This window comes from Falco naumanni, chromosome 1, assembly GCF_017639655.2.
Source record: "Falco naumanni isolate bFalNau1 chromosome 1, bFalNau1.pat, whole genome shotgun sequence".
Lineage (NCBI taxonomy): Eukaryota > Metazoa > Chordata > Aves > Falconiformes > Falconidae > Falco > Falco naumanni.
In genome coordinates, this window is record NC_054054.1 from 40,880,760 (window position 1) to 40,901,153 (window position 20,394).

The 20,394-nt window shown below is 50.5% G+C and overlaps 1 protein-coding gene across 4 annotated transcripts in view; it reads left to right on the plus strand.

The window, feature by feature from the left end:
• Nucleotides 1-19,623, plus strand: part of LZTS3 (leucine zipper tumor suppressor family member 3) — a 55,988-nt gene extending 36,365 nt beyond the window's left edge. For 3 of the 4 annotated variants that reach the window (XM_040590956.1, XM_040590963.1, XM_040590946.1), the window contains exons 2-4: nt 4,241-4,729; nt 6,379-7,209; nt 10,160-19,623. In XM_040590956.1, coding sequence (XP_040446890.1) covers nt 4,280-4,729; nt 6,379-7,209; nt 10,160-10,870 — 1,992 coding nt within the window. In that variant the 5' untranslated portion in view covers nt 4,241-4,279 and the 3' untranslated portion in view covers nt 10,871-19,623. The remainder of the gene's footprint in view (nt 1-4,240; nt 4,730-6,378; nt 7,210-10,159) is intronic. The other variant, XM_040590972.1, reaches the window with a different exon arrangement.
• Nucleotides 19,624-20,394: the final 771 nt, after the last annotated feature.

A 20,394-nucleotide genomic window follows, 5' to 3' on the forward strand; every position in this document is an offset into this window, starting at 1 on the left:
GGAACAGGAGCTGACCAGAAAACACAAAAGCAAGAGCTGTGCTTGAAAAAATGGCCCTTTTTGGCAAAAATCTGTACTGTCAGGGATCTGTTGGCACTTCTGGAATCTCCTTAACATATTTGTAATGCTTGTCCGTATGTTCTGTTTATCAGATCCCGGGTTTACAGTAAACATAAGCTAATAACCATTTTTTTCAGAGTATTTTCTTGGATCATTCCCAGTTAAAAGGAAAAAAAAAATGCCCATGGAAAAAGGTCCATTTTCAGAGTCTTCCCCTGTGATGCAGCTTTGATCTCGCATTCCAAGAAGGCAGCTGAAGCCCCCTCACCTGGTTTTGGGTTGCTGGCACTGAACAGGAACACTGGCTCAGCATCCCAGTGGGCTTGGGACACAGCCCTAAGCAGAAATCTCCTTGATGTGAAAACCACCACCTGGGAGCCAGGGGGTCCCCAAGGGCAGAGAAAGGCTGTGATACTCTGCTGGTGAAGACCACTGAGGGAGATGCCATGGGGCTGAGCAGGCACCTTCCTCTGAGGTGCCTTGGAGGATGTTGCCACGACTCTGCCCAGGCTGTGGCTCTCACCCAGCTCAGGACCTTTGCCTTCCCTAGCTCATACTGCTTGTCATGTTGGCTTTTTTTTTTTTTTCTTTTCCCTGAAAGGATCAGACTTTCTGGTGACCTTATCCTGCCCTCAGAAAGTCAATGTAAATGTGCAAATGTCATTGTGGAATTTACCCAGCAAGGAAAAGATAACCTGGATTTCTCCTCCACCAGCTGAGCAAGGCTGGGGAGTGCTGCATGGAGGTGCCTTTCCCTTGTCTGGAGCTGAAACCTTCCAGCACACTCCTCCCATGGCAGCTGCTGTCCCATTAAAAAAAAAAAAAAAAAAAAGACACAGCCTATAAAGATCCCAAAGTCACTGAAAGGCAGGTTATTCCTAAATTAACAGAACAAAAAGTTTTCCTTTGATTAATAAAATGCAAAGGCATCATGGGTTTAGTGTGGCTTCAGGTGGGTGTTCTCCATCCCTCTTCATCACTTCATAGCTCAAGCAAGTCTCCAGCTGCCCAGCAGGCACCTCAATTAATCTCTGGTCATCATGCACTCAAGAACTGTCTATGGGGGTGTTCTTCAGAAAGTGCCTTTAGGGTGCAAAGGGGTTGTGAGCCTTTGAGTCCTGCTCAGTGCATTGGAGAGAGACATGTCCAAATGTCACATGCTGGATGTGTGACCAGACCTTGACACTTCTCTCTGCTGGTGGAGGTTTTGTTGCTTATGTCTGATAAACATTTACATGTTTTGATTGTTATGGGTCCCCAAGCCACTCCATGCGATGCTCGTGGGATACTCATTTGCTGCTTGGTCTTTAGACCTCAACCCGTGAGTGACATGGCGACATCTCTGTTGGGGGACAAAGGTGCAAGCTGCAGGAAGGCCATCAGCAGTGACTACAAGATGTTCACCCAACGCCCATTGCTTCACGTTGCTGGTCATTCAGCAGGGCAAGGCCCTGGGGACCCTTGCGTGGGGTGATGTGCAAGGGGGTGGAGAAGGTTACACCATCAGGCATGTCCTCCTCCTCTGCCTCCCAGCTGCCTTGTCCCTTGTCCATGATGGGGCCCATCTGGTGTGCCTCAGACCACAGAGGCTCCTTCACACCTCAACAGGAGTTCAGCTGGGATGGTGGCTTTCACCACAGCACATTCTTAAGCACTTCTTCCTGCTGTGACCACCTCCATACCCTGCTCCGCCCCAGAAGAGCTCTACCAGCCCTCCATGGGCATCAGCTCTGCATCCTCTTCCTCCAGCACAGCAGTTTGTCACATCTGTCCGCCAGCCCCACCACACTCGGACCATATTTCATACAGGGCAGCTTTCTATGAGAAAGGTCAGGGTGCTGGGGGAGGAGGCTACAGTTAACATGCCTGGCAGAAGCCTCCAGAAACACAATTTAATAAAAGTGAAGTCAAGCAGCACATACTTGCTTTAACCTTTTTAATTCTTTTCCCATCCCATTATTAGTGCAAATAGCAAAACCCCATGAGACACCACATCAGAGCTGAGCTCTAGACCTAAGCTAGCTCTCCAGGGAAATAAACCCAGCTCTCCTGCTTTACTTGGGGAGTGCTGATTTAACATCCCTACCCCAAAAGAGGAAAACCCCACTGAAATGGAGATTTTCTCCATCTCCCCTGCCTGCTGGCTCTGCTTGAGTCCCCCTCATCACTGAACCTCTCTCCAAAGGGTATCATTTTTGTTATCTCTCTTTTATCCAGGGGGAAACCTGCCCTACCAACAGCCCCCAAATCCTGTTTTAGTCCCCACACTGCCAGAATGTTTTATCCTGGGAAACTTGGAACTGAGGGCTCGTGGGACAAAAAAACCCAACAAAACACAAACATCATTTCTGGCCCATGGGGACCAACCCAATGGACTTGGTAGGGTTGGGTGGACACTGCTGGTTGGCTATGTGTCCACAGCTGTCCACATGCTCCTCCAGGCTTGGCTCAGCTGTGCTCGATCTGAAGGTATCAGAGACACCTGCACAGACTGGCATTGATAAGGCAGGACTCCAGGAAGACCTGAGCCTTTCTGGAGTGGTACAGGGAGGACATACAGACCCCCTCAGGGGCCTGGACACCTGTGCACCAGTGACTGAACTGAGCTGTGAGAGTCTTTCCCCAAACGCAGAGCCCCCAAGATTTATTGCAATCACCCAAACTCAGCCACACATCTTCTCCCTTCCCCTAGGTGATGAGATCCTCAGCTGGTACGGGCTCAAATTCTCCATTATTCACTGAGGCAACCAAAAAAAAAAATAGTGTTGTGGTGCTTTTTCTTTCCTTTCCTTAATAAGGTTTTACACCTTTGTGGGGCTGAGTGCCTTACAGAGGATCGAGTTAACACCTCAGCAGACTGAACAGTAGTCGTGGGGAATGCTGTCACTCTCTGCAAGATCTCCATCTGCTCCAGCTCAGTTCAACACGGAGCAGCTTCGCCAGCACTCATGTTTTATGGGTACACCCATCAGGGAAAACCCATGGGCTTCTGTAACTAAAGAAATCATGTTGAGAGAAATAAATCTATGTCGGGGGTTTTTTTCCCCCTAGTCCCAGTCTATGCTGGGGCATGACTGCAGAGGCTTTGTCACCCTCGGTGAGGTCATAGCGCAATGCAGACCAGAGCCACGGCTGCTGGGTCCAAGAGGGGCAAAACCAGTTTGATTTTCAGCTGGAACTTTCAGAAAGCATTTTAGGAAGTTCTAATAAATTGTCCCCATGCGAAACCTGTCTCAGCACCAGTAGCTCTGGACCCTGACTGCCTCAGTTGGTAATAAATTCAGCACCAATGCAACCACGAGTAGTTGGAGAATTTCCCCCAAACACAGATGTGAATAGGCCTGGGCACCTCTGAAGCCAGAGCTGAAATGGCAGGACTGGGGTTTGTGATGGTGATGGAGCTGAGGAAGAGCACCCAGATGTGTGAGGAGTGGTCTCAATGTCTGTTACCAGGTCAAAGACAACTTTTAAAACCATTAGCTGCATGTTATCCACTTCCCACTGCCTAGTTTTGGCCAATCCATGGCACAGCCTAAGGAAGACTAAAATGGAGTAGGGGAATAAAGGGAGAGGGGGGCGGGGAATAAAAAGAAGACAATTTAGGATGCCTCCTGGACAAAAGCATCTTTTTAAAAGCTCAAGTTCATGGGATGACACTCCCAAGGAAGTGATGGAAAATGTGTTGCTTAAAGTCCTGTTGAATCATCCCAAGGGATGCGCTGGAGGGAGCAATAGTGTATAAGCCCACAGATGGAGCAGGGCTGGAGGAAACCTTCCATTCCCATGGCCACACAAATTGTTCAAACCTGGGAAAAGTGACAGAAATAATTCAAACCTGGGGACTACATGGCCATTTCCAACTGATGCTGTAGAGCTGTGCCCCCTAAAACCCATGTAACCCTCTGGGAGCGCCCAAGGAGGACTGAGAGGCTTAAGAGCAGCTCTTTTGCATAGCAGTGAGTAGGTTTGGGGGACGGGTGCACGCTGCTCCTCCAAGGGTTCACGGAGAGGAGGACAGCCCCATCATCTGCTCCATACCATGTACTGAGTCATGACAGCTTCTGTCCTTGCACCACCCAGCCCAGAGAATTGCTCATCTCTGCATGATGCCAGCCTTCAAAGGGTATAGTAGATACAAGATATGTCTTTAACAGTCTTTTCCTTTTCCTCCTTCTCCTAGTGCCACTGACCTGTGCCTCCACCCCACCTCTACACTGCCATGGCCACGCTAGAGACGCTGCCCGTTCTTAGTGACCCAACTTACCCCAGTCCGGAGAACTTCCACAGTTTTGCTCCCCGGCCATCCCAGCCCATCTCCCAGAGCACCATGGGGAGTGTGGGCAGCGGAGTGGCCAATGACCAAGAGTTCGCCATGAAGAGCGTGGGGACCCGGACACAGAGCAGCAGTCGGCAGACAGAGGGGTCTCGCAACGGGTATTCCACGCGGGAGATCTCCAACCGCTACTCTGGTGAAGAGAAGACGTACAAGTCAGAGAAGGTCTCCAATTCCCTCTACATCAACGGTGACCTGCGCAAGAGTGAGAAGATGAAGATGGACATCTGTGGGAACGTGACCACCAACAATGAGAAGAACATGCCGCCTCCTCCCCAATACCGAGAGCCCAGTAACCCACCAAAGATATTGCCAATCTCCGGCAAACTAGACCAGGTGAGAATCCCCACCTCCTGGAGCAGCTTGATGACCGTGGCACATCTCTAACAACACAGACCAGGAAGCCTTGGGCAACGGTACAATCCTGACAGATAGTCTCATTCTTACTAAGTAGATGGCATCTTTTTTATGTACAGACAATGTAATTCTTACTGCTTTCTGAGGGAATGTTAGTTCTTGAGGAGCCCAGGAGCACGATCTCAAGTCTTCCACAGCTAAGTTTCCAGCTCATTTAAGCCTGTATTTAAGTCACTGGCTATTCCAGCCTCCCCAAGATGCTGTGCCTACCTCCCTGACTGATGGGGAGGGAGCTGGAGTCAGCTCAATTTCAGTAGGTCCAGCATCTGAGTCCCACCCTTACGCTTTGTGCCACTTATAGGCAATCTCCAACAGCCCACCGCCACCAAAAGCTGTTGCCTGAAAACATCTATAAGCATCCATTCAAATCACCAGTGCCCCTTGTGAAGGACAAGTTGACAAGGTTTGAGAACTACCCCTGTAAGCGTTATCGCCCACCCAAGCCCAGTCCTCGGTGCTCATATGGGCTTTGGGGAGTAAACAGCTCCCAGACCTGGAGGAGCAGAGCCCCAGAGCCAGCAGTGCTTTATACAGCCTGAAGCTCTGCTCCAGTGGCTTCTGTAATTTGTGTCCTGGGGACTGCCTTGCACAGTATTATTTCTGCAGCATTTTGTGGCCTTTTCTCCTGGATTGTTAATCTGCCAGCCCCTGTAGTCCATCTCAGTCCTGCAAGCCAGGCACCAGGTTTTTGGTTTCCAACCTTGCCTGCTCACCAGGGCTTATTCTGTTTCTCCTGGAAGGCATTTTCCAAACATCTTTGCTAACACCAAGCAGCTTCCTCTGGGATAATTCTCACCTGAAACCTAACCTGCAGTAGGGGAGACTCAATCCCATTTTGAGGAAAATTTTGTTTCTGTAGCTGCATTTGCAGGGCAAGGAATGCACAAGGATTTAAAACCCTTTCTAAATCCTTTACAGCTGTGGTCCATTCTCCCCCCAGCATGGCTTATGCCCACAGAAAACACATTCAAATGAAGAGCAGCTTCAACATGTTCCCTGCCCGGTGTTGCTGCTGGGGTCACAGCTCCTACCTACTCCTGTCCGAGCATTAGCAGGACATGATGTCCACACAAGGGAGAGATCGCTGCTGGCAGGAGGGAAACGTGATGCTCCTGGGGCAAAATGGCTGCTAATCCAAGAGTTCAATTCAGTTTTCAGCAAAAGGGCAATGCACCCTCAAGGCTAGAAGTCCTTCAAAATATAATCTGTCAAAATCAAAAAGTTGTTTCGATCAGGTCTGGTAGGCAAGTGGTGACCCTCCTTCCTGCAAAGAGCACTAAGAGAACCCAAGGAGCATCCTAGGAAAAAATCACGGAGCTTTAGAGTGAGTCAAGAAATTTTTTTTTTTTTCAGCTGGGGCAAGGGAAGACAAAGTGTTTCCTTATGAATGACCACAGGTCCCTCATGTAAAATCCCAGGTGGCCCAGGGTGTAAAAAGGTTGAGAAATACGGAGCTAGCCCAAGACGTCTTAGCTCCATCAGCCCCATCCTGTGCCGATGTGTCTCTTTTGTGTGTTGTTAACAAGCTTCCTGCTATGTTTGATGTGTGGTCCTTTTTCCTTTTGCAGAGCAATGAGCCCTTAGTTAGACCCTCAGCCTTTAAACCAGTAGTTCCTAAAAACTTCCATTCCATGCAGAACCTCTGCCCGCCGCAGAGCAACGGGGTGACAGAGAACAGAAAGAGCTTGAACCATGCCAACAGCAATAGCCCGTCCGCACCCAAAAGTGGACTCGACAAGAGCAGCCTTAACAGGACTACAAACCAAGTGGGGGGCCTTTCGGATTCAGGCCGTAACTCGTTAACGAGCCTGCCCACGTATGGGACAGGCTATAGCCAGCATGTGGGTCCAATGAGCGCCTCCACGAGCCACATCAACCGCATCGGTACGACCTACGTGGACAAGAACATCGTGGGATACAATGGGATATCTACCTCAGACAGCGGGCGGTCTTCGAGCAAGAGCACCTCTTCGTTCAACAGACTGAACCATCTAAACGAAACTATGCCTTTCCACTCGCCTTCAACAGATGACATCATCCAAGACCTGGAAGACCGGCTGTGGGAGAAGGAGCAGGAGGTCCTCCAAATGCGAAGGAACTTGGACAAAAGTGAGGCAGCCATCTTCCAAGTCTTTGAGGAGAAGCAGAAGATCTGGGAGAGGGAGATGGAGGACCTGAGGCAAAACTATGCCAACAAATTGCAGCAGGTCTCCAAAAAGGCACAGCGGGCTCAACAGGCCTTGCAGCTCCAAATCTTCAAGCTCCAGCAGGAGAAAAAAAAACTCCAGGATGACATGGGACAACTCCTCCAGCAACGAGAAGAGCTAGAGAAGAAATTTGTGGCTTTTAAGAAGGAGCAGGCTGAGTTTCTCCCGAAGATTGAAGAGACCAAGTGGGAGGTAAGAGCCTTGTCGTAGAAGACCTTGAGTGAGGTTTTCAGTGAGGGCCCCGGTAACCCGAAGCACCTCCCGTTTTCCCTAAGCGGACTCCCCAGGCAGTGGCTATGGGTTGGTGGCCTCCGGGTAACAGATGGCACTTCAGTCACCTCTTCATTTGTCTGTGCCCCAAGCCTGTAGTTTTCAATTAAATTAAAATGAGCACAACTTCTTGTGCACACCTCCTGTGCCGGTTAATAATTTGGCTTCACAGTCTGGTCACTCCAACCTGTGATACGTGAATCCAGTTTCAGAGAACACAGATCTTTCCATACAAGTATTAGTGCCTACCAAAAATGGGCTTAAGTCTATTTTAATTAAATTCTTCTAACATCTGTGTTTGGGAAAACCTTGAAACCGCTTTTCAAATGTTTAATTTATAATTTTTTTACTTAAGATATAAAGCAAGTGAGCTAAGAATTATACCGATGGCCAAGTTTACCTCATGCTTTCCATTGTAACACGCTGTTTTCAGTTGTTAATAAATTTATCTCTCTTAAAAGGCTGAAAGGCCTCTTTCTAGTTCTCCTTTTGAGTCTTACATACTTTTTTCTGCTGTTTCTATTTTTAGAACATTTTATCAAAGTCTGTTTGTATAGCCAGTGCTAACATATTTTTTTTTTCAGCTTGATTATGTGAAGAATTTTAATCCTTCCATGGACTGGCTAGAAACTTTAAGTTTATTAAGAGTGCAGAGGGAAAATGTAGCTCTAGAATCAGGAAGACCCGATTCTGCTAATCCTGATGGAAAGTCAATGAAGCTGGGATTAATTAGGTTCTGAAATGTGCTATTTGCAGATGTTTAGAAGAGCTTAAGAGAGGCTTGCTGTAAAATCTCTGCAAGTTACATCCCAGAACAAGCTGGCTGTATTGTCCCACATGATGCCTCCTTGGCCAGCTGCTCTGCCCAGGTCTTTTGTGTCTTCCAGCAAGTTAGGTCTGGAATATTCCCTGATTTTGCACCAGTAAAACTGCAGATGGGCTTCTGATTATTTGCTTCACTGCTATACTTCTGTCTGCATCAGTGATACCGATGTAAAGATAGGGTTTCAGCTTATGGATCAAGAAACCTAAAATCTGTTGACACCTACACTTGTTGACTCACTGACTTGGCCTCCAGGCTCCATGGACTCTATTGCCTAGATCTCCACAGCACCCAAGCAGAGACCTAAATTTAAGTGTTTTAATCTGTAAGTCAATTCCTTTGCAAGCTGTTCTTCATCGTGCATTTCTCTGCCTTTTGGGAAGAGCTAGCCCGTGAAGAGCACTCTCAGTAAGCTGTGCCGGTTGTTAGCCAGGGAGTAACTACACCACTCTAACTACAGCTAAACCAGCACGACACAGTCCTGCATTGGCTGCAGACAAGTGCTGGTGTGGGTGAGGGTACTCTCAGTTAGGTCTGCATGGGGAACCACCATGGCTGTCAGCGCCAGGGAAAGCTCCTACCAGTAGGTAGCAGCAGGAGGCTGTGGGTACTAGCTCTTTAGCCATTTGTAGTAAGCACTAGACTGTCCCCATAGCTGAGCTTTGAGGTCTTACTCAACATTACGCACCAGGCAAGCCCTCTATAGCAGAGAAAGGTGGAGGCTGCAATGAAGGCAATGGAGAGGAGAGTTTGTCTGAGAAGCATTGACCCAACTGGACTGAAGCAGCAAGGGACCTTGCAGGCACCGCAGGAGGGAGGAAAGGCCAAGCATTTCACATGTGACAAGAGACAGGAGCTTCAGGAGGACAGGACAGCCTGCTTTGGACGTGCCTGCTATCAACACTATTTTTAATTACACCTGTCCTCTCTGATGACTGGTAGTACCTTGGTGCCACTCCCCAGCCCAGACTCCTACTAGCACAGGTAGGGACTTTCTGTCTCTGCAATCGTCCACAGTAGACAGATCAGATCTGCCAGTGCAGAGCCCTGAAAACCATGGAGTTCATGGGAAAATGAGGTTGTTTGATGGTTCACTTTCAACACCCACCACTATTTGTGCAACTGTAACCTTTGGTGGACTACGCAGGTGCAGAGGAATGTCATATTGAATGGTGACACCTATGTAATGCAAATATACAGGGCAGCGAGGGTATTTCCACAGGGCTTGTGTACCCTGCCACACAGGTGACACAAGCCAGTCAGGATGAAACCTAAAGCTCCGGTGCCCAAGGACGGTGTGTGGCAGTCCCATTTCAGCAAGGGTGGGTCACAGCTCTCTCCTTGATCTTTGGCAGAGGGGCTGCCCTTCTTCCAGCCCTGCCCCAAAGAATTAAATAGCTACCAGTGCCTGTATGGCCCCAGTGAAGCAAACCCTAAAATTTAGTTAACTGAGCTCTTTAGGAGTCTTTGGGAGGGAAAGAGTCATAGGACAAGTAAGTAATATCTACTGTCTCTGCATCCTGTCCTACACTCCCAGAGCGCAGGGAGAGCCTGGGTGACCTCTGGGTCTGAGATGTTTCTGTCTCAGGCTTGTTCAAGGTCCAGATGCCATTGAGGTCAGTGGGAAAACTCCTGCTGAGAGGAGAGGGTTTGAAGTCAAGCACCACAGGCTTGTGGTTAGGTGAGTAAGACGAAGGGCAGCAGGGTGAGGGAAGCTGGGAAGGAAGCATCAGTGCCCGCTCACCACTGGGGAGGACCACAGCGCTTAGCTTAACTGTTTGGTCAGTTCCAGGTGGGAACAGTACCAGGTTCTTAAGAGCCAGGAAGAATCATCAACTCTCCCCAACAAATGTGGTGACAGCCTCTAGGTCTTTGGCACAGTCTGGGTCCTGGTGAAGGCTGGAACTCAGACCCTGGCAGTGCTGTTGGGTTCCCTGAGCCTCCTGCCAACACGAGGCCACACAGAGGTTTCACGGGCAGTGCAGGAGACAAGCAACAGTGGTGGCTCCTCACTGCCTTCCTCCTGCCTCACAAATGCTCTCCCTGCAGGTGTGTCAGAAGGCCGGTGAGATCTCCCTGCTCAAGCAGCAGCTGAAGGACTCCCAAGCAGATGTCTCCCAGAAGCTGAATGAGATCGTGGGACTGCGGACACAGCTCAAGGAAGGTAAGAACTTCCTGCGGGAGAAGGAGGAGCAGATCCTCACCCTGAAGGACTCCTACAGCTCCAAGAGTGTCAACCTGGAGATCTGCGAGAGTGAGCTGCAGCGGAAGATGAGCGAGGTCCAAGTGCTGAGAGAAAAACTGAACCACTGTGAGCTGGAGGTCTCTGGCCTGAAGCGAACACTTGCCAGCATGGGACCTCCAGGACCTTTTGGTGGGGACCTTGGTGAGAAGCTGCGGGACCCACTGGCCTGTGAGAGCGACGAAGCCAAGATGCAGCGGCAGAGTGAAGACAGCGTCAACACACTGCGGAAGGAGGTGGAGCGGCTCCAGACGGAGCTGAAGCTGGAGCGGCAGCAGCGGGAGCAGCAGGTGATGGACTTCGAGGAAGAACGGCGCACATGGCAAGAAGAAAAGGAGAAGGTCATCAAGTACCAGAAGCAGCTGCAACTGAACTACGTGGAGATGTATCAGAAGAACCAGCTCCTGGAGCACAAGGTAAACGAGATGAACACGAAGGCCACCAGCCCCCCGCACACCGAGGAGAAAAAACCATGGACTCCCTCCAGACTTGAGCGAATAGAGTCCACCGAGATCTGAGGTGGGACCAACACAATACAACATAACATTTTTATTGCTGTGCATGTACTACCTACTCAAGCCAGTGATCTTTCGAAGGATAATACACTACCGTAGGAGTGGTGTGAGTCTGCTCCCACCAAGCTCCATCACCCTTACTCTATACTTCTGTGCTCCGTAGGTAAAATAACTGTGGATGTGCGTTAGTTTTCTATCAATAATGCAACATCTCTTCTGTTTTTTTCCCTAGTACAGCTGGTGAGGGTCTGTTGGCTCTTTTGTAATCTGCCGTGACTGTTACTCCACTAGAGGCTGCCATCCTCTCTCCTACAATTCACCCCTCTTTGGTTGGTTGTTTTGGAGGGTTGTATTTGGTTTCTTTGGTTTTCCAAGCATTTATGTGCAGCAAAACAATTCAAAGTGGCAGGTTTTTTTTTCAGAGCATTTTTAGCCACATTGGCTAATGGAGCAAAGCTCTCGGGATCATGAGCAAACTCACTGCTCTGCATCAAGTATCCTGTCTAGACAGTGGTCTTAGTGAAGTCAGTGAGAGGTTGGCCACTGATTTCAGTGAAACCAGACATATCTCTACCAGATGACTCCCTCTTGCCAGCCCATGGCTACCATGGTTGTGAGAGGTTAGGAAATCCTTCAGGAGCAGGAGGAGCCTGTCCTGGTAACGCAAACCAACAAGGAATGATGGCCCAGCAGGAGCCTCTTTGGCTTAACATATGCTGTGTTTTCATTTTGTTGTGGTTTCCTTCCGCAGTTCCACTCCTCTCCTGGGTTGTGACCAACGTTGGGAGTAGAAATACCCTCCCACCTCTGCCTTGGTCCCCCTATTCCTACCATATACTCAAGCTGGCTACAGCAAGAAAATAACTTGCAAATCCAAGCTAGTTTCCCTTTCCAAGAGCCCTCGCACTTCCCAAAGTCAATAAAATCAAGGTTTGGGGAAGGCTCCAAACCTGTGGGATGTTTATGCAAACTGAAACTTTAGCAGTTTGCCCCAGCAGAGGGGGGCAATTGTGCTACCCCATTCCCAAAGGAGAGATGCTTTGGTACACTCCCCCAGAGTCTACTTTAAGTAGGCCAGAGTCTACTTAAAAAACGGCATCAGAGCCTCACTCAGGAGTTGCAGTGAGCACACATCAGCATTACAGCTAGGTTGCAACAGGGGGAGCATCAGCCTTCAGTACAGCCATTGCAAACCGCACCCATAGCAATCCCACATGGAATCACATATTCCAGGGACAGAGATAACGCAGGCTTAGTTTAAGAAAATATTCAGCTACTAACTCTGAGCATAATAGCAGTCATCAGGAGGGAAAACACTTAAGATCATGCAAGTGCTTATGCCCTGGCAGAATAATAATCAGATCCTACATGCACAGTCACTGAGAACGGTGCAGGCAGCAAAAACCAGCATTCAGCTTGAAAAGGTGGGCAAAGTGGGCTGGATTCTCCCTTTCATGGACACTTTTTTACTGTGATTGACAGTAGAGAGGAAAAAAATGTTGCAAAGTGGGGTTTCCACTGCCTGGGCAGTGGCCAAAGGATCAACACAAGTGGGAATTTTGGCTCTTTGTTCTGGGGAGCAGCTAGAAGAAGAAAGTTAGAATTAGCACTGAGATGTCTGGGAATGTATGTGAGGTGACTCCAGGGAGACTTTGGCCAGCAAGGAAGAACCTTAGGGTGTTGAAGGGATGAAGACCTTCCAAACAAAAGCCCCAAAGCTACACATTTCCCATGTTCCCTTCCCCAAAAGCTCCCCCTCTCCATCACCAGGTCTGACCTTCAAGTTGGGAACAAACATGGTGGTGAGCTCCAGATGGAGCAGAGGCTGAACAGAAGAGAGGAGACCTCTGTTAGTCCCACCAACCTCCAGTCAAAGTCAGAATTAAGAGGCAGGAACTGTTGGTGGCTGGCAGCGATCCCTAGAGCTGGATGTGCATGAGATGTGCACAGATGCAGATGTGCAATGGACCAGGGCATTTCAAGATCCCGGTTGACGGTACCTGGCTTTTCCCATCTCTTCTGCCTGTGCCTTTGGAGCTGGAGGAGGACACAACCTATGAGTCTGGAAAACACCAGGGCAGCTCAGGTTAAGCCCCTCTCTCAGGACCAGCCATAGAAAGGGGGACTAGGTCAGCTTTGACCCCTGAAGGCTGTGGAGAAGAGTCCCACTATGGATCCTGCAGATGCTCCCAGTGCTCTTGGACGTCAGCCTGCACACCCCACCGAGGACAGAGTGCAGCTGCCTGCTGGTGCCACCCAGCAGCAGACTTCACCATGCCAAGGGAGACACACACATGCTCCACGCAAGCTTACACTCGGCCAGGCAAGTCCTAGAGCTTTGTCCATTTCACACACTGGGCCTTCAAGATGGAGTCAAACATCCCACAATGTCAGGCTTGGAGATCTGGTGTCTTGAGTCATCTCAGCTTTCTGTGGTTCTATTTCTACATCAGACAAACGCACGTTGTCTTCCTTCCCAAAGCAGCTGTGGTGCATCTGTGCTTGTGAAGGGTTTTGCAGCCCTTGGGCAAAAGGGCAAAGCATAGAGAAATTGCAAGAGGCTTAGACTCAGATGGTTGCATGTTAGTTTTGAGGCCACTGCATGAAAAGCAAACCCAACAGCAAGTGCCCTCACCACACCATAGGTGTAATAACCTGCAAGGTCACTTCTACCTGTGCTCCTCCTGGCCCCACTGATGTTGAGGTTGGTTTCCCACCAACCATAGCAGAACCAGCGTGTCAGCCAGTGGTTCAAGAACACCTACAGGGATTAAGTTTCAAGGATCTGTTGTTGCTGTGGTGTGCACAATTCCCCGCTGCGTTAACGCTCAAGAGGAACAGACACCAGCATCACCCTGAGGGACACCTTCTCAGCAGAACTCTTTGCTAATCCACAGGCAGGAGAAGCAGGGGCTTGTCTGCCCTCCCCACATACCCGCAGCAGTCAGACAAGCCCTCCAGCATGCTGAGTATGTTCTGTTATCTTTTTTCTAGATCTTTTTTGCAGTGGTGCAAGGAATGAGTGTATCTTGATGGACCCAGTGAAAGCCAGAAGCATATGGGTTTGTCTGACTGCTGGAGAGTGCTCGATCACCCAGGGACTTAATGGCCTCACAGTGCATCCATCAGGGACTGCAGAGCAATATGGGATGGAGCAGGAGTGGCAAGGAGAGATTTTCCACCTTGGAGGAGGAAAGGTACACTTGCTTCACCTTCTTCTTCACTGCATCACTTTAATCTACAATTTTGATCCAGACCTGAGCAACCCCGATTGTGGCCATTCCCTGGATGACAGAGAGCCTTGCAGACACCCGTTAAGACACTGTGTCACTGATGGGGGTGTTCTCTTTCTTGGGATTCACCCAGCATCCCATCCCCCAAGCACTCAGCTGTCCTGCAGAAACCAACTCCCTGTACTACTACGGTGACATAAAATACAGATGGTTTTGGAAAATGCCATGCAGGATTCCTGTTCTTCAGGAAGCATTCATGGTAGTTTGGCTGGGGCACCTGTCTGAAGAACAGGAATCCTCCCTACAACTAAGGTGGATGGACTCCTCCCCATCATGTCCTCTCCCATGTGTGAGCACTGTGTGGCCACATGGTGGTAACCAGTCTTTCTCAGAGGTGACTGTTCTTTGCTTAGCAGAGGCAGAGAAAAATGATGGTGGGACACCTGGGTTCCTGTCATTTGTGCTCAGACCTGGCCCAGATGGGAGCTCACCTAGCTCTTCCCAGATCTTTTACCCACTGACAGGATGAGGTCTTCCATCACAAGCTAGGTATGCATTGAGGCCCTGGGGTCTTAGTCTTGGAGCAAGATATACAAGGGGTGCTAGACTAGCCTTTTGACGACATATCCCAGGAATGGCCAAGGAGACTGACATCATGTCTTTTGGAGGCTCAGGCAGGGCTGATAAAATATTTCTATCCCATGAAACTCAACACAGAGTTTGGGCTTGACTGTAACCCAGCCATCTCCTCCATCTTTGCTCAACCAGCTCTGGAGCTGATGGGATTCAGTGTGACATACTGGCTCCCATGTAATTCTCCAAGTACCACCCTCAACATTTTTGCACGTGGTTTGTGTCTCTCCTGAAACAAGTCATCTCTAACTTGCCATTGGCCAACAGCAAAAGCTGTGGTCACGAAGGTGTCAGGTCAGTTGCCCACACATGAGGTCCAGAGACAGAGATGCCCTGGGGTACCTGATACATGGGGCTGGCCAGCACGACCCAAGACCTATAGGAGACCCAGGCCAGTGGTGGGAAGACCTGGAGCACCTCTAGTGGCACATCACCCACGTGCGGGCAACTGAGTCATTCTCCAGGCATATCCACATGGCCGTTATATGAGCAAACAGGACACTGGTCAGCTCCAGCAATTCCCATCCATGAGGATCTGGGCTAAGCAGGCTATCCTGGTGCCAGGGAAGGTCTAAGCAGCCCCCTCTTACCACTGGCTGTGAGTAGGGCTGCTCTGCTCCACCATCATGTTGATGTCACTGTAAGATGCTGACCCTCCTGGGCTACTTCCCCTCAGACAGCCAACACTCCTGTCTCGCCCTGAGGGTGAACACTGCAACCATTGCACGTTGTTGTGCTTCACACAGTCCCACTTAGCTTCTGCCACTGCCTTGTGGCAGGCGGCTGTACTGTTCCTGCTGTCGTTGGCATCGTGCCGGAGGGAGATCACCTCCGGGTTTCCACACTCAAGATAGGAATCAAATTGTTGCTCCTACGCTGCTATGTTATATGGAGACAAGTGTACTTGGATGTAAATAACAGCCCAGCTCTGCAGATACAAAGATTAAATGAACAGACAAGAAATCTCTGGGGCTTCTATATTGGTAAGCAGGATCAACAGGAGCAGCCAATACTGTGTTTGAGTGCTGAGTGCTACTCAGAGGGCGCTGAGCACCTCCTGAGCTTTTGCTGGCTGCAGTGAAAATGGGGGCGGGGGGGGCTCAGCATCTCCCAGGAAGGCAGTCCACTTGGGATTGACTCCAAGAGAGCAGACTGGTGTCACTCTGTCCTGCTTTGCTGCTCGCTGACATCCTGCACTAGGATTTGCAATTGTCCCCTGGTTAAGGCTGAAGTCACCTCTGCCCATCCTCGTGTTGCACCAAAACCCCTTGCAGACAGAGCCCTGCTGCCCATGAGCTCTGTCCATGGAAAGGACCACCCCACCCCACCCCTGCAGTGGCACTTTATAGCTTGCTCAAGACAGCGAGCTCATGAGCGACATGACCAAAGATCTCCGGAGGGCACTGGACTGCGTGCTTGGAGCTGCCTCCCGGTTTTCCTGGGGAGGGATGAGGCTGGTGCAGGCTGGAAAAGAGGAACAAGAGCTGGCTGGGGACAGGAGAGGGCTTGGATTTCCCTGTGTCCCACTTGGGAATGTTTGCAGGTCCATGAGGGGCCTCTCTTGTGCTAGATAGGACAGGATGGAAAGGAGTTCCTGGATGAGCCGATTGTCCCCAGTTGGTTACACCAGCATCCTCCATAGCCGTGCCAACTAGCTCCCCGCACTGCCCAGGGAGAGTGTGGACCGGCAGCTGTTCCCACGAGGCAGGATGGATGCAATTCCCCTTTTTTCCTGGGGATAAAAGAGGATGCATGCCAAGCCATTACACTTGTCTTCAGGGCAACAGGTCTCCTCTAGTTCAGCAACAGGTGTTGCAACAGGGTCCAGTCAAGGGTTTGTTCTGGCTCAGTGTGAACTGGCCAGGAGAACGTGTATCCTGAGAGCTGGTGGTCCTGCTGGCTGCCCCCTTGATATCCTCTCCCCAGCTCACCCCAGGGTGTCCTCAGCACCCTCCTTACCAGGGAACCATCTTCTGAGCTGAAGGCACCATGGGCTTTGCTTCTCCTGCTGAAGGCATCTCTGCCCACCTTAGCTCCATGAAGCCTCCTGAACCTGGTCCCAGCCTTGGCAAGTGGAGCATGGGCCAGTGGGAGATCTGTGCTCCTCCGCCCACAGTGCTCCTGTGGATGGGTTCTCAGCTGGCTCTGGGCACATGCCTTTTCACCACGCCTCTGCTCCCCAGCTCTGCTCAGCCTTCTCCACTCCATTCCTGCCAAGACCATGAGAGCCTGCTGACGTGCAGTGCCAGTCCTCACTCCTGTCCTGGATGGGAGCAGGTCCAACTTGCCGTTACTTTAACCCAACCCTTCAGCCTAAGCCTTGAAAGCCACTTTATAGAGTTACTTTTCATCAAGTCCCCTTGCTAAAAATCTGCTCATTGTGTTGCCTGTGCCCTGTTCCTCCTCTGCCCCAGCTCTCCAGATTCTCCTGCCTCCTTTTGGATCATCACCCATTGTCCCAGGAACAGTCAAGCGCCTCTCCCAATACTCTCCCAGATACATCTGAACAAGCCAGAACTGAAACCCAAAGCCGCCCCTGAGAGTGGTGTGCCCTGATGTTGCCCTCAGAGGAGCTTTCTAGGCCACTGATCCTCACCTCTTCCATCCATCATTCCCATGTCAGCTAGATCAGCTTTACCTCCAAGAGCAACCTTGCTTCTCGGTGAAGGACATCCCTGTGGCTTGCAATCACTTGCCACCATTGCATGGGGCTTCACACCATGGCAGCACCACACCCAGCCACCTCTGGGGCCTCCCCGGTCCTTCCACCCTCTGGAAAGACAGTGGGGTGAGGAGTGTACGAGCATCCCTGCTCTGTAGGGGTACGCAGCGCCCATGCCACATGGTCCCCAGTGTATTGAGGGGGTGGGATCACATCCAGCTGTTTGCAGATGTTGGCTTCCCGATAGGATGTTCTATGCTGGCAGTGCAACTGCCAGCAACACCAGAAATGAGTTTCTGCATTTTCAGGATAAGCCTCCTCCCTGATACTCCCAATGAAGGGGATAATGTCAGGTCTGGAGCCTGGGACAAGCTCTAGCACACAGGGCTGTGTTTTCATGGCTCTTTTACAGATCTGTTTTCTCAGGCAGAAAGTCTCTGCTTTCTGTCACAAAGCAATAGGTTTTTCTAGAGAGAGTTAAAAGGGACTATTCCCAACTCTGATACCTACAGGCAAGCCAATGTTCCCTTGCATACCTTTATAGCTCCAGCCCTAGGCTCTCCTCCTTTGGAAAGGGAGGCAAAGGCCAGTCTGGCTCCCACTAACCACCAATGGTTTGAGCTAGGTGGTCCCCATTCGTCTGGAGAGCCCAGAGCTGCCCATGTCCAGCAGTCTGGGTCCCCAGGAGGTGTGGTCCATCCCCCTCTGGTGCCCATCCTATGACTGTTACTGGGTCCCTGCAGCAGGTCTTCTCCATCAGCTCACACACGTGGGAGCCGCCGGGTCCCGTGGGGTGTCTGAGCTCACAGAGTCACATTTGGTGACAGCCAGACACCAGTGGGAGACCATGACATGGGTGGGCTCTGCCGTTCCAGTAAGCCAGACTGTCCTAGGAGCCTTCTTGGAGTAGAAGGTCCCCTTTTCCCCACGGGTGGCATGTGGGTTCCCTTCCAGTGGCTGAAAGGGGAAAAAACGTGCATGGGCAGAGCTCCGCCACCGGTGCCAAAACGTCCTACCACCGGTGCAAAAAAATGCTGCACAACCGACCAATGTGTCTATGCAGTCCCTTTCCACGCAGCGGTGTCCCCGCAGTGCCCAGCCCAGGGCTGGAGCTCCTCCAAGGTGTCTTCGTTTGCACTCACTCGGACCTGGTAAATGCTGTGAGCCAAGAGGAATTCCTCTTGGTCTTTGCCTTGCACCAGGCAGTACGCTTGCGAGGGTTTCCTCATCCTAAATTGATGCACATCGCTTAGTCACCTGTCTTGTGCGTCTGTTTTCCAGCAGATCAATAGGTGTCCCCCGCAAACCCAGCTCCCCCAGGGGAGAACGTCAGGTTGGGCCAGCCAGTGCCCCCGAGCAAGCCTGCTGTCTGATTTCACCAGCAATAACAGCCCCGCGGAGCAGCGGCCAGAGCTCTCTGCTGCCGCTACACCACCGGGCGAGGGCAAGCTGCAGGCTGTGTCTGTGTGTAGGACCTCTGCATTAGACCCTTCGTCCAACGTTGTGGACCTCCCCGACTGTAAATTCAGCCCCAGCCTTGTGCTTTCTTTCCTCTCGTTCGTTTCTCAATGCCTCAGTCTCTCTCTGCTCTTACTGTGAATTCAAACCAGAAGTGTTCTGAACTCGACTCTGTTACTGTTTTTGTTTCTGCGTTGACTGTTGCTGGTTCTCCGAACGGCGTTTAATAAGACTTTGCAAAAAAAAAGAAGAAAAATTTTAAAAATAATAAAAAATTATATACATATATATATAAATAAATATATATATATACACACACACTTAAAAAATAAAGTATTAAAAAAAGAACTCCATAAAGCTGGGTGTCTCTCCTGTCCACCGGTCACTTCCAAACACCATTGTCTTGACTTTGCCTCTGGTGTATTTAAAGACAAGAGGCTGAAAAAGAAAGAGATAAAACACAGCATTCTGGGATTTTTGTACAGCAAAGGTGTATCCGTTTCCCAAATTCTTGTTAAAACTGTCCCACACTTCCCAACGTACTGCTAGTCTGTTGTATGTTTCCATGGGTTATCAAGATGTGAAGAGCTACTGCCTTTGCGATTTTCTACAGTGACTATATATATATATCTGTACAGAGGTATGTATATATATAAATATATATGAAGATCTATATGTATACGTATCTCTCATTCTCCTATCTCTACCTGACTGTGAAGGATTTTTATTGGGCAAAATAAAATGGAGAAAGCCCCATTTTAAAAACCTGACTGTGCAGCTTGTCTAATTGTGTTGGGGGAAGGAGAAGCAGCAAGACTCATGGGGGGGGGAGGGGGGGCGGCGTTGGGAGGGACCCGCAGCCGGGCTGGGGAACTGCAAGGTGGCTCCACCTTGGGCATACCAGAACCCTCCAGTCGAGAGCTTCCTCGTGGCTCCCATCCCATAGGATGGAGAGCAGTCCGGTATGTTGGAGCAGGAGTGGAGAGGTGGAGGCTGCCAGGAGCAGAGTAGGATGTGGCACGTGTCCGTGTCTGGATGGGATGTTCCCCAGCCCTGCTTTCCCAGGGTACAAGGGCTACTCGGGTTCTTCAAGCACTTGAGAACAAGCATCATGAGGCCATGCTGGTTGCCATAGGGCTGGGCAAGACGTCTGGGTTTGAGGTCTCACCCCGGTCCATAGCTCAGATCCCCATGGATGTGCCTGGAGCCGTCGAGGATGTCCCAGAGCTGACTAGAACAGACACAGACTTCCCATTGGTCCCACAGCCAACGTCCAAGACCTCCCAGCTTCATGTAGGTGACTGAATTGGCCCCAAGCCTACACCACAGGCTCCTAAGCCTGTTCCAGGTGAGGACACACTGGGGAAGACAAAACCCAGGTGGAGATGCCAGGCATGGCCCTGGAGCCAGCTGCAGTGGTAGGAACCCACCATGAGCTAATTCCCGTTCCCTCCCATGCCAAGACCTCGCTCGAAGCAGCCTCATCTCCCATTGCAGCACCTCCCTGGGCTTTCCCCAGCTCTGGGGCTCAGGGGCTGTCA